Source organism: Globicephala melas, chromosome 3 (genome assembly GCF_963455315.2).
Source record: "Globicephala melas chromosome 3, mGloMel1.2, whole genome shotgun sequence".
Taxonomy (NCBI): domain Eukaryota; kingdom Metazoa; phylum Chordata; class Mammalia; order Artiodactyla; family Delphinidae; genus Globicephala; species Globicephala melas.
In genome coordinates this window covers 132,661,433-132,674,141 of record NC_083316.1, presented here as the reverse complement: position 1 = coordinate 132,674,141, position 12,709 = coordinate 132,661,433, and the positions used below count along the sequence as shown (strand labels likewise).

The window sequence follows — 12,709 nt, the reverse complement described above, 5'->3', positions numbered from 1 at the left end:
TTAGTTTTCTCGTTTGTAAAATGAGGATAATATTTGTAAGGATCATAGAAGTTGATGTGAATAATAAAATACTCAGCACAGTGCCTGGTCCATAGTAAAGACTCAATAGTTTATAACCACCATGATTGTTGTTCACTGTGCACCAAACTTCTGTGTTGTCTCTGTCCTATTCGGCCTAGAGGCTTATTCAAGTGATGCCTGGTCAGCTACACTGGAACTTTCCACCCACTGGGTGTTATCTCCACAGCCACAACCCAGTGCACACAAAGCCATCGGCTGGTTTGTAGTGTTTGTAGCCATTGGGGGAAACTGAGGTGACGGGGAGGGGCCTTGGTCAGCCAAGATGAGAAGATAGCTTGAGAACAGGATGCCCACAGCAGCTCTGCCCTCTGCCCTTTCCCGTCCGGACTCAGGAGCGGATGTGACCCTTGCTGTTTGTTCCACTCTCACCCCCAGCTGCACAGGCAGCCCATTGGGCGTCCCGCTGGGGGGCTGGTCTGGGATTGCTGCGTCAGCCTGGATGAGGTAGCCGGGAAGTCGTCAGGCTCCCTGGCACAGGAATGAGGTCAACCAGGGATGGATTCCAGGAAGGACTGCTGCTGATCAGGGCCTGCCGCTGTCTCTCCTGAGAGCATCACAGGCTCTTCCCAAAGGGCAAAACCTGGGCGGGGATCCGGAGTTGTTAGGGGCAGGGATGGAAGCCGAGACAGCCGAAGAGAGGTCCTGCCAGTTTGGAGTGGCAAAGACTGACTTGGCTACACTTTACCTTTTGAAATTTCTGGATGGATAGAGCCTGAGGTTTCGGAGCACACGAAATGCTGTGGGGTCCCTGGGGTACATTGCTGGGACCTTCCTTCCCCAGGGCCCTGATAACATTCCCTTGCTCTAGTTTTCATCTCACGGTGTCAAGGATGGCAAATACCTGCTACGGGGGCCTCTGCTGTCCCTTCCATTGATTATTGGTGATAGCGATTGGTGATAAGCTGTGCACTCTTTCTCACCGAGTCCAGATAAAGCGCCCAGAAGCCTCATTGATGCAGCACCCCAGGCCGCAGCATCCAACATCAGTGTTAAGGGCGATGAAAGCTTTTTGCCTTTTCTGTTAACATACTGTAGTGATTTATTCCCATGTTCAGACTCTAAGCTCCGTGAGGGCAGGCATCTTGTCTGTCCTGTTCACTAGTCCGTCCTCAGCAACTAGCACGATGCCTGGCACATAGCAGCAGCTCAGGAAGTGTTTGTGGAATGAATGTCTGTCCTCCAATGGAATGTGAATTACACAAGGGCAGGGATTATGTCTAGATTACATCTAATACAGAGTAAGGGTTCAGTGAATGAAAAAATATAATGAATGAACACACATATTTATTCTGAGTTCAAGGCTAGTATCTGTAACCCAGAGAAAAGAGTAGTCACACATGCTTGGTTGTGGGTGTCACCTCACCGCAGAGCTGCCTTGCTGACACAGGGAAATTGGGGCTGGTAGGCATGCCATCAGTGATGTCTCTAGCTTTGGTTTCCAAGAGCAAGGACACTTGTCTTTCCATTTAATCATCCCAAGAGTCCTGTGAAGTTAGAAAATTATCATTTGCATTTACACTTGGGGAAACTGAGGCTTGGAGTGATTGAAGAGGTTTGTTGAAGAGCATTTGGCAATTTAATGTTGGAGCTAAGATTAGAACTTGGGTCTCCTCATCCTCAGGCCAGCATTCTTCCTCCAGTCACCAGACTGTCTTTTTCTCCGTCTATCAAGTTTTGACCTGTGATCTGTTGTATGCTATGTTTGGGTTTGGGAGGCTTTTTGGAATCCTAGTCCTGCCATCCTTTATGAGTATGAACTGTCCCTGGTCCAGCCCTTTTAGAACCTTCAAGCTTCTCTGTGATATGCTTTTGTACCCTGAAACCGTGCACCACATCTCACGTACATGTGCATTTCTCTGGAGAGGAAGTCTGAGTTTGCGTCAGATTCTCACCAAGGAGTGCACGACCCCATAATAAGATTAAGAAGCAATGATCAAAACCAACTGTGAAATTTTTTATAGGGGGAAACTGAGGCCTGAGCAAGGGACTTTTCCAGGACCATAATCTTTGACCAGAGATTCTATTTCTCCCGTCAACAGAGGACTGATTATGGTGAGCAGTAACCTCAGCTACATCATCGAGCCCCTCCCTGACAGCGAGGGCTACCACCTTATTTACAGATCCGAACATCTCAAGCTTCCCCCCAGGAACTGTGGGTTCGAGCACTCCAAGCCCACCGCCAGGGACTGGGTCCCTCAGTTTACAAACCAGACCAAGAAGCGACCTCGCAGGGTGAGTTTTTCTTAGCACAGGAGTTAGCCTGGGGATAGGCTTGTCCCTTCTGAGGACCCTTACCTTGGATCCAGGAGTATTTCTAAATTAAAGGGAGATGGCGAAGAAGGAGGAAATAGCTTTTTCCTCTTAGTCTAAGTCATTGTTGAGTGTGAGAAACCCTTGTTTTCGACAGAATAACAGCTTTGGGGGAAAACATTACTACCTTTAAAATAAGGTGCTGACTTCAGAAACTTTAAAATGTGAGAAAAAAATATACGCCTCCCTTTTTGGAATAGCCACTTAACCATGTGCACAAAATGCTTGTATTTATTTATACCGAAAATAGAGGTATGTGGTTTAAATGTCTTTTGGGAACTTGACTGTCAGCATGTTCCCTCACGGTATGTCAGCCTCTGTTCTGTCTGCACTAGGCAGCCAGCTCGTTATTTCTGGAGACTAAAGGACTGGACCCACTGTCCCAGAGCAGCCTCCCACGATAACCAAGATGGCGGGCGGAAGGTGTAGTGAGGGTGATGATGAAGCGACCATAGCTGGGGTTGTCTCTAGATCCCAGGTACAAATTTAGGAAGGAGGGCCGCTGCTTATTAACTGCACCATTTCTGAGCAGTTTTTTGAAATGAGGTCAAGTCCACCATTTCTATAGCTCTGATCTGCTTATGTCTCTTTCTTAGATGAAAAGGGAAGATTTACACTCCATGAAGTATGTGGAGCTTTACCTTGTGGCTGATTATGAAGAGGTAAGGGGGAGGCAATGGGTTTTAGCAGAAAAATTGCTCTCTTGATAGCTTCCATTCCAGCCTTCAAACTGCTTTGGGGAAATACTAAAGCATTCCTCTTTTTCCGGTTTGTCATGTGATTTTGACCTTAAATCTGACCAAGGGCTCTTTTTGCTATTTTAAACATAGTTGGGAAAAAAACAAGGAGAAGTCTCTTCCAGCTCAGTGCATTAATCAGAACATCAGGATAAAGGATGTTATTTGGGTTAACATTTCTTAGACTGGGTCTGAAGACCCTTAGGTTTTGGTGCTTATTCTTTGGGAGAATAGAGATAGACCTGCCCCTCACATCACAGGGTTTACAGTAGCAGCACAAAAACTCTCCAGTTCCAAGTGTGATGACTGCTATAGGATGGTTCATTGTAGAGGATTAGAGTGCAGATAATGAATTGGGAAAAGCTTCCCAAGGCAGTGGTGTTGAAGCTGACTCCTAAAGAATGGATTCAGGCCCTACGGCCCATATTTGCCTAAATTAGCCGTATTTTACCTCATTCTCACTTTATGTAGTGGCTCAACCACAGAACTGACATATCTTCTGGGCATGGAAGGTCAGATGAGCTGAGCACTCCCCACGTTCTCACACTGCACCTCGCCTGGGGCTCCCTTTCTGACAGAACTCATCACAGTTCCCATCTGTCACATACCATCCAAATGGGTTAGTGAGCGGCTCCCCCAGAGGAGCAATCCCACAGCACAGATCCTGGAGGCAGTGCAGGGAAGGGGGAAGAATACTAGACTTCGCGCTGGAAGAGCTGCCTTCCAGTGTTAGTGGCAGGAGGAGGTGGCCCTTGAGTGTCTGAAAGGACACGGAGTCGTTAACTGCGCAGAGACGCGGAGGTGAAGGGCTTTCCCAGGCCGAGGAAACATCTTTTTATATATATATATATATATATATATATATATATATATATTTCAATTTTATTTATTTATTTTTGGCTGCGTTGGGTCTTCGTTGCTGCGTGTGGGCTTTCTCTAGTTGCCATGAGTGGTGGCTACTCTTCGTTGTGGTGCGCGGGCTTCTCACTGCAGTGGCTTCTCTTGTTGCAGAGCACGGGCTCTAGAGTGCAGGCTTCAGTAGTTGTGGCGTGGGCTCAGTAGTTGTGGCCTGTGGGCTCTAGAGTGCAGGCTTCAGTAGTTGTGGTGCACGGGCTCAGTAGTTGTGGCTTGTGGGCCCTAGAGTGCAGGCTTCAGTAGTTGTGGCATGCAGGCTCAGTAGTTGTGGTTAGTGGGCTCTAGAGCACAGGCTCAGTCATTGTGGCACACGGGCTTAGTTGCTCCGTGGCATGTGGGTTCTTCCCGGACCAGGGCTCGAACCCGTGTGCCCTGCATTGGCAGGCGGATTCTTAACCACTGCGCCACCAGGGAAGCCCCGAGGAAACATCTTGTTCTGCTTTGAGAGGAGTTTTGCTTTTTAATTGGTGTCGGTATTGGTTTTTCCAGCAGCCTTTCTTTCTTTCTTTTTTTTTTTTCCTTTTGTTTTCCTTTCCAAAGACTGGTGTGTGTGTAGGATGGGGGAGTGGTGTGGGGAGCAAAATCCTAAGTGATTTAAAAGCCGCAGCTGCGCAGTCATGGGGGATGCTAATGGCGCTGGCCCCTGCCTAACAGAACTGCCATAGTGGGCGGGTTGCTGGAAGAGAGCTGAGCTTCCCCGGCTCTGGGACATCTTGAGATCCTCTAATACAGTGGTCTCGAACCTTTTTTTGTGTGTGCTGCAGAATCCTTTGTTCAGATGAAAGCTCCTGGGACCCCGATAGTTAAGCATATAGAAACACAGCTGCTCTAATGGAAAGGTGGGGTGATGCTCCCCCTCGGCCTTGCACTCTGACCAGAGGACTCCTGGTGTGGGGATTTAAAACCCACTGGGTGTGAGCCTGAAAGCTGGAGAAGCGGGGGTGGGGTGAGGATCGGACATCTTCAGTCTCCTGACCTCCAGGGTCACAGCAAACCCCCAGAAGGAAAAGTGTGCGCCCAAGGTGCCTCCAGAACTGTGCTGTGCATAGAGCCGTCTTCCTGTTCTAGAGGGAGGGTCTCCAGCAGCGCCCCATAGGTGCTGCCCACAGGCCATGATTCATGCAGCTCAGTGGATGGTGGATGGGGAATGTGCTCACTACTCAGGTCCTGGGCAGGGGTGGGTGGGGAAGTAATAGGCCAGGCCGGGCTCACAGGCTCACAGATCCCTGCCCCCCTCACCACCTCCTCCCCCACTCCCTCTCCAAGCGGCCTCTCATCCTCCGCGGGCAGAAATGTATGCCTGACAATTAATTAATCTGAGAGGACGGCAGACAGGGAAGAGGAGGGCGCCTTATCTGTGATTTATAACCTGGTGTTGAGACAGGCCAGGCTTCGCCTCTGATTTCTGGACTCAGCACAGGGAGCAGAGACGTGGATGGGGTTGCTGCCTGGAGAGAGGGTTTTCAGCAATAAAAATGACCATGCAGCTCCCTGGGCCTAGGTGGGAGCACCTGGGGGTGGTTCTCAGTTTATTCATTCCTTAGGTGAAATGGGAGATCCAGGTGGGGGAAGAGCAAGATGGGATTTGGAGGAGGAGACAGGGCAGCTGTGAGAACAGGTATGCCAAGGACTTTTCAAGATACAGACAGAATGTGGGGCAGCTGGGAAAGACCAGGTGATGCACCGTGTTTTAAGGCCTGTGTCAGCCCAGAAAGTGTAAGTGGGAGATGCTCTTTTCTTTACATCAGAGGTCTGTAAACTATAGCCCATGGTCAAATCCAGCCCACTCCGGGTTTTTATAAATAAAGTTTTACTGGAACGTATCCATGCCTACCGCTGCATGTGTTGTCCGTGGCTGCTTTTGAGCTACAATGGCAGAGTTGAGTAGTTGTGGTAGAGACTTTATGGCTGCAAAGCCTAAAATATTTACCGTCTGGCCATTTGCAGAAAGTTTGCTGACTCTTGCCTGAGGCTCTTCAGGATAGCATGGTACATTCCTTAAAACTATGGTGGTGGGTTTCCCTGGTGGCGCAGTGGTTGAGTGTCTGCCTGCCGATGCAGGGCACACGGGTTCGTGCCCTGGTCCGGGAGGATCCCACGTGCCGCGGAGCGACTGGTCCCGTGGGCCATGGCCGCTGAGCCTGCGCGTCCGGAGCCTGTGCTCCGCAGCCGGAGAGGCCACAACAGTGAGAGGCCCGCGTACCGCAAAAAAAAAAAAAAAACTATGGTGGTATTATCGGGCAGCTGTTTGAAGATAGGATTAATATATCTGAAAGACAATGAAGTCTGACTCTGATGTTCTAATAAATACGCCCTAAATGCTGCAGCACTTTCTGTGCCTGTGAGACGAGTTTAGAAATGGGATGACTGAGTAAAGAGAAACTTCAGGATTAACACCTTGGAAAGGTCTAAGTCCCAGGATCTTACAATGAATTTAACTCCGTAGAAAGCAATGGTGAAAGTGAGACGATTGCAGTTCTGATGAGTCACGGTTCCCAGGAGGCCCAGGAAGGTCCAGAAGCAGTGGGAGAATAGGAAACGGTGCGTTTCTCCCCCTATCGTGGCTGAGACACACCCCCATCTGGACAAATATCCCAGGGTGTTTTATTTGGCTGTTCTTTTCATTTCTTTCTTGTATATTCTTGTGGGATGCAGTGGAGGAAGGACGTGAAGGTTTGGACTGAAGTAACATATATCGTGTGTACACAAGGTAAATCAGTTAGGTACCCAGGTTCTGTGTAACAATGGCAGCATATAGGACGTACCCATCATTTTCAAATTTAGGTTTCAGTTGTAGCAAGTTTTATGTTTATGCTGTGAAGCTTTCCTTCATCATTGCAGCTGAAAGTGATCTACCCTTTTTTTTTTTTTTTGCGGTACGCGGGCCTCTCACTGTTGTGGCCTCTTCCGTTGCGGAGCACAGGCTCCGGACGCGCAGGCTCAGCGGCCATGGCTCACGGGCCCAGCTGCTCCGCGGCACGTGGGATCCTCCCGGACCGGGGCACGACCCCGTGTCCCCTTCATCAGCAGGCGGACTCTCAACCACTGCGCCACCAGGGAAGCCCGTGATCTACCCTTTTGAAGCAGGCGTGATTAAGTGAGGCTACCTACAGAAATGTGCCCCTCCTGCTGCCCACGGCAGATATTTCTGATGGAGCACAGCACTTTTTGCTGCCGAGCCCCTTGCAGTCTTAGAATTCTTCTCACTGTGGAAGGCATTGCTAGTTGATCTGAGTAGCGTGCCTAGATAAAGCCTATTTCCCAAGGTTTTATGATCCTCATCGCCAGCACTCATTTTGTGTCATTCACACAGCCTCCTGTTGCAGTTATTTCTGTGCAGGTTTTCTCAGCCCGTTTCTATTTCATACTCCTTAAATATAGTATCTGCATTGTTGTTATTTCTGGTCCGCTCTGTGTTTTAACTGAAGCTCCTTCAAGGCTAGGACCAGGACCACACACTTTGTATCCTACCCAGCACCAAGTGCAGTGCCTTGCACACTGCAGTTGTTCAGCAACAATTTGACCATGTTGACTGATCACGTGCACGGAGGCCTTGTGAGATCCCTGTGATGGCGGCTCCATGCTGGGGTGATGACCGAGGCAAGGATTGGATTGGTCCCTCTTCTAAGCCCCAGTGGAAGTTTGCAGGAGGCCTTGTAATTAGGAGGACAGGAGAACAAGGTTGACTTCACAGGCTGGAGGAAGACAATTCAGTTCACTGCACAACTGTTAACATGCCTACCGTGTGCCTGGAACTGAGCTAGTAGTTGGAGGTACCAAGATGGATGTGACCCACGTTCTGCCCTCCCAAGCTGACACTATGTGTCAGGGAGATAGTCGTCACAGAAGACGGAAGAAAATGAAAAGGAATTCAAAGACCAGTAATGGGGCACACGAGGGGTCCTGGGAAGGGTTCTGGGGTCTCACCTAGTTCTGCTTGCCCCATTTAGTTTCAGAAGAATCGACGAGACCAGGACGCCACCAAACACAAGCTCATGGAGATCGCCAATTACGTTGATAAGGTGAGACCAGGTGTGTCCTTGTGGGAAAGGTGCCAGCACCTTAGAGGAGCTGCAGGACAGGAGATCACACCTGACTTGCCTCTTGCTCGACTGGCCGCCCCACCAGCTTCTGGGAGGCAGTAGCGATGCAGCCGAAGCTCAGTGGTCACGACAAGACCGTCAACTGCATGGACCTAGCCAAGTAACTTGTCTTGTTTGGGTTGCTGTTTTGTTTTGTTTTTTAATTTACAAAATGAGGGGTTGATTTAAATCAAGAGCTTTGGATTGTTTTTGTTTTTCTGATGGAATCCTTTTTCCAATGTCTAATATAGAAGTCCGATGACAACAGGCTCCTCTAAGCTGAAGCAGGGGCGAGGACCCAGAGTGCTGTCCTCTGACCCCCTTCCCCTGCCTTAAAAGTTGAGGAGTGAGTGGTTTGGGGTCAATCTGTATAATCTCCGTCTGTAAAACAGTTCTAAAATCATTTGGTTTTGTCTCTTAGAAAAGCCATGCAGTTGGTTAACTTTCCTAGGTCAGGCTCTTTTAAACAAGCTCTTAGGAAATACCCAGATTCTTGAATTTTACTAGAATAGGCTGGTCTGGGACTTGGAAATACTTTGTTTATATGAAAGAGTGCAAAATGCAGAAGAGGTAACCTAGAATGACAGTGGCCTCTTGATAGGCGAGTGGTAAATAGTTTTAAAAAGTAGATTTTAATGTTTGGGATCACAGGTCTCTGAGAATCTGATCACATTTATTGTACAGTTTCAGGGCACTCACAAAACTTCTGAACCTTAACTCTGGGCCTGCTAGGGATTCCTGGATCCCAGGTCTCAAGGGGGAATATATATATATATTTTTTTAAAAAATATTAGAGGATAAGGAAGAGAACAAATATTTTTAGGGATTTACAAGCAAATTTGGTAGTGTACTGAAGTCATTGGATGGGCAGGTCTATGCCCTGTGTTTTTGCCATAGATGACTCTGGAAACGCTGGTCAGTGTTTGGTGCCTGGTGAAAGTCAAACACTGGCATTTCCTGGAAGGAAGGACTCCAGGGACACAGTCCAGTCCTCTCTCTAGCCTTCAGTTCACTCAGCAATAACATCTAAATGATCCCACAACCCAAACACTCAGCATCTGGGAAAACAAGAAAAGCTTGTTTCCCTGGGGGTAGACCATGTTATCCCCCATGTGACATCTATTGTTCTGGAGATGCTGCAGGTGGGAGACTTGGCTGGGTCTCCGCTATGTAGATTCTGCAGCTGGTCTGGGTGATCGAACCAGTGGTGCTGGTGAAAAGTGGAAGGAGAAGAGAGGCGTTAGCAAACCACATCCTTGCTGGAAGGCCCCCAGCCTTGCCAGCTGGTCTGCTCTGTGAAGCAGTCTCGGTTATCTCATCTGCAGCTGAGGTTAGTCACTCCCGGCTGGGGTTAGGGAAGGCAAACTCACTTCTCTGAGGCTTGCTGACCCACCTACTTGAACTGAACTATTATGGAACTAAAACTGGAATGCACTGCACTAATCAGCTGAATCATGAACCCAATCAAAAATGTTTTTCCTTAACTGTGAAAAAAGCCAAGTTTAAGTCCTCAAAAAGCTCCCTAGTGAAGCAAGTTCAACTTGAAATCCAAACCCTTTATTTTCTGTAATGATTGACCTAGCATAAAACAGGAAAATCAAAATTTCCATTGAAATCAACTGATACTCTGCTGAATCTGGAGCCCATTTACATCACAGTTTCTTGGGGGCAAGTTGATTCTCTGGATGTGTAAATATGGTAGCACTTCAGCAGTGTAGTGTCGTCATGATTAGACTCTGAGGTCTAGTAATCCGGGCCTTAACCCTGGCTCTGCCAGCTTCCTGCTGAGACTTTAGCAAGTTACTGAACTTCTCTAGGCCTCAGTGCTTAATACATAGAAAGCACTTGATAAGCATTGGTGCTATGATTGTTATAATTACCTTGGGGCAGTACCTGCCACTTTCGGATTAAGATGGCATCTCCTGCTCACATGACCTAGGTTTACCTGCAAATTTTTTTTTTTTAAGTTGCTGTCTCAGTATTCTCTAGGATAGGCCAGTCAAAGAATTCCTTGTACCTACGCCTTCCAGTACTTCGCTTTAAGGAAAACCCTCTTCTTGCTTGCTATGTGTGTGTGAGAGGAAATATACTGTGTCATGAAAGTTAGGCGTAGCTCTAGCCTTAAGGAGCCCAAGGATCAAGGCTCGTGTATAGAATTTCAGGATCTCTGGGTTGGACAAAATCCTGAAGATTATCTGGGACCTTTGCAACCTAAAGCTTGCAACCTGCTTATGGCATCCTTCACAAAACCCAAAAACCCCCAGTGATGGGGAAGGACATTTTCAAAGTAAGCACATCTATCTACCTGTATTTCATTTACACCCATTTACTTCCAAAATGAGTCGGAGACGTCTTCCAATAAATCCATTAATATATCCGCACAATGGACTACTAGTCAGCAATAAAAAGGAATGGCAGCCTGATACAGGCTACAAGATGGATGAATCTCAGAAACATGCTAAATGAAAGAAATAACAAAAGACTACATATTGTATAATTTCATTTATAGAATATGTCTGGAAAAGGCAAATCTGTGGAGACAGAAAGTGGATTAGTGATTGCCCAGGTCTGGGGGTGAAAATGGGCAATGATGGTAAGTGGACATAAGGGATCTTGGTGTGATGAAAATAGTCTAACATTGGATTATGGTGATCACTTTACAACTTGGTAAGTTTACTAAAAAATATTGAGCTGTACACCTAAAATGGGTGGATTCTGTGATATGTAAATTATACCTCAATAAAGTTGTTTTGAAAATGCATATACAAGAGAACTTTTTAGACATGTATAAAAATGATAAGGGCCGTAAAGGAATTGGGAGGGATAATTGTACCAGACACCTGGGCCAAAGGTCCTTATTATAGATGACAGTGTGGCTTAGCTCACTTTGAAAGCTTTTTTCCTGTTTGAAATGAAATGTCTTCCTGTCTTTTTTACCTATAGACTGAGCCCCGCTTTAGACTTATGTGCAAAAATGCTGATCCTTTCTCCACATGAGAACCCCGTGCATGTCTGAAAACAACTCTGTGTCCTATTTCAGTCTTCATTGCTCTAAGCTAAGTCACGCCAGCTCTGCCACCAGGGACAGAGCCTCTCTTAGGATGTCGTGCCTGTCTCAGGATGTCCCCCTTCTGAGAAGGTGAAGAGCAACACGTGTTCCCTCTTCCCCTTGGAGGCATGTATAGAAGGGAAATCTGGAATCTGTGCTCTGAGCGCTTGGGCTAGGAAGGGGCTCATAACCTCAAGTGGTGTTGACAGATGATGCTGTGACTCTCTTCTCTGTGTGTTTTCAGTTTTACCGATCCTTGAATATCCGGATTGCCCTCGTGGGCTTGGAAGTGTGGACTCATGGAAATATGTGTGAAGTTTCGGAGAACCCGTACTCTACCCTCTGGTCCTTTCTTAGCTGGAGGCGCAAGCTGCTCGCCTGGAAGAACCATGACAATGCACAGTTAATCACGTAAATAGCCTTTTCCGTATGTGTTGCCTTGGCCTTGGCTGCAAAGCCCCTGCCTGCAGTGCGTGTGCTGTTTGCCCTTTTCTCCCCAGTGCTGAAGGTTGGCAGGACTAAGCCATCCTTACTCTCCAGTCCAGGTAACGAAGTGTTCCTCAGGCGTGTGCTCCGTACCCAGTATATGCAGGAAAATATTAAAAAGCCTGAGTCATAGCAATCCCAAGAAGTGTTTACAGCCCAAATAAGACAATTAGCCTTAGACATATTTAGTTGAGTCTCTGAAACAGTTGGGTGTGTATTTGGGAAGTGAGTGACTGTTGGTCATGGCTGCTTTGAAATAGACTTTCTAAGGGGCTCACCTTGATCTTTGTGGCGCTTTGTTCTAGAACAGGTGTTAATCGCCCAAAGCAGGCACAGGAGAGGGGCCTCCTCTGCTTGTCGTTCACGTCATTCCCAGGGGCTCAGGGTCGACTGCGAGACAGTCAAGTGGCAGGTGGTGCAGGAATAGTGTGTTTGGGGGGAGGGAGACGCGGGGGGAGAGGGCGGATGTGTTGGAGTTTGTTCAATCCCCAGAGAGAAAAGAGCAGAAACTGATGGGGGTCGCGGTGGCCCGTGAGAGTCCCCCGTGGTGATTATCTAGTATTTATTAGTGTTGACTTCCAAAGGTATTCTCAGGAAGTTACAACAAAAGGCACATACATAATAAAACCAATTTCTTTTTCCTGTTTCCTAAATATCTCTGAAACAACAATCATTTAAACCTTTGTTTACTCTTTAAAAGAGACCGGGGAAATAGCCGTACCACAAACCCAAGTGCTTCCTTCATGATAGCACATTTACCTAGGAAGAGTCTTTGGTTACCAAAACTTTGGCCTGATCTTTGAAAGCCTGGAGTTCTGCTTTGGGCAAGACCTTGAATCCAATTTCCAGTAGGACTTCCTCGGAGCCCTGTGTGAGTTTATCAGATAACCAGTAGGGCGTCATAGAGCTTTGCATGTTTTTTTTGTTTGTTTGTTTGTTTTGTTTTTGCGGTACACGGGCCCTTCACCGTTGTGGCCTCTCCCGGCGCGCAGGCTCAGCGGCCGTGGCTCACGGGCCCAGCTGCTCCGCAGCAACGTGGGATCCTCCCG

At 47.6% G+C, this 12,709-nt stretch overlaps 1 protein-coding gene across 3 annotated transcripts in view; it reads left to right on the top strand.

The window, feature by feature from the left end:
* The window catches only part of ADAM19 (ADAM metallopeptidase domain 19), an 88,929-nt gene that overhangs the window by 46,076 nt on the left and 30,144 nt on the right, over positions 1–12,709 (top strand). For all 3 annotated transcript variants that reach the window (XM_060296547.1, XM_030834245.2, XM_030834244.2), the window contains exons 6-9: positions 2,121–2,313; positions 2,988–3,053; positions 7,994–8,065; positions 11,419–11,585. In XM_060296547.1, the coding sequence (XP_060152530.1) occupies positions 2,121–2,313; positions 2,988–3,053; positions 7,994–8,065; positions 11,419–11,585 (498 nt within the window). The remainder of the gene's footprint in view (positions 1–2,120; positions 2,314–2,987; positions 3,054–7,993; positions 8,066–11,418; positions 11,586–12,709) is intronic.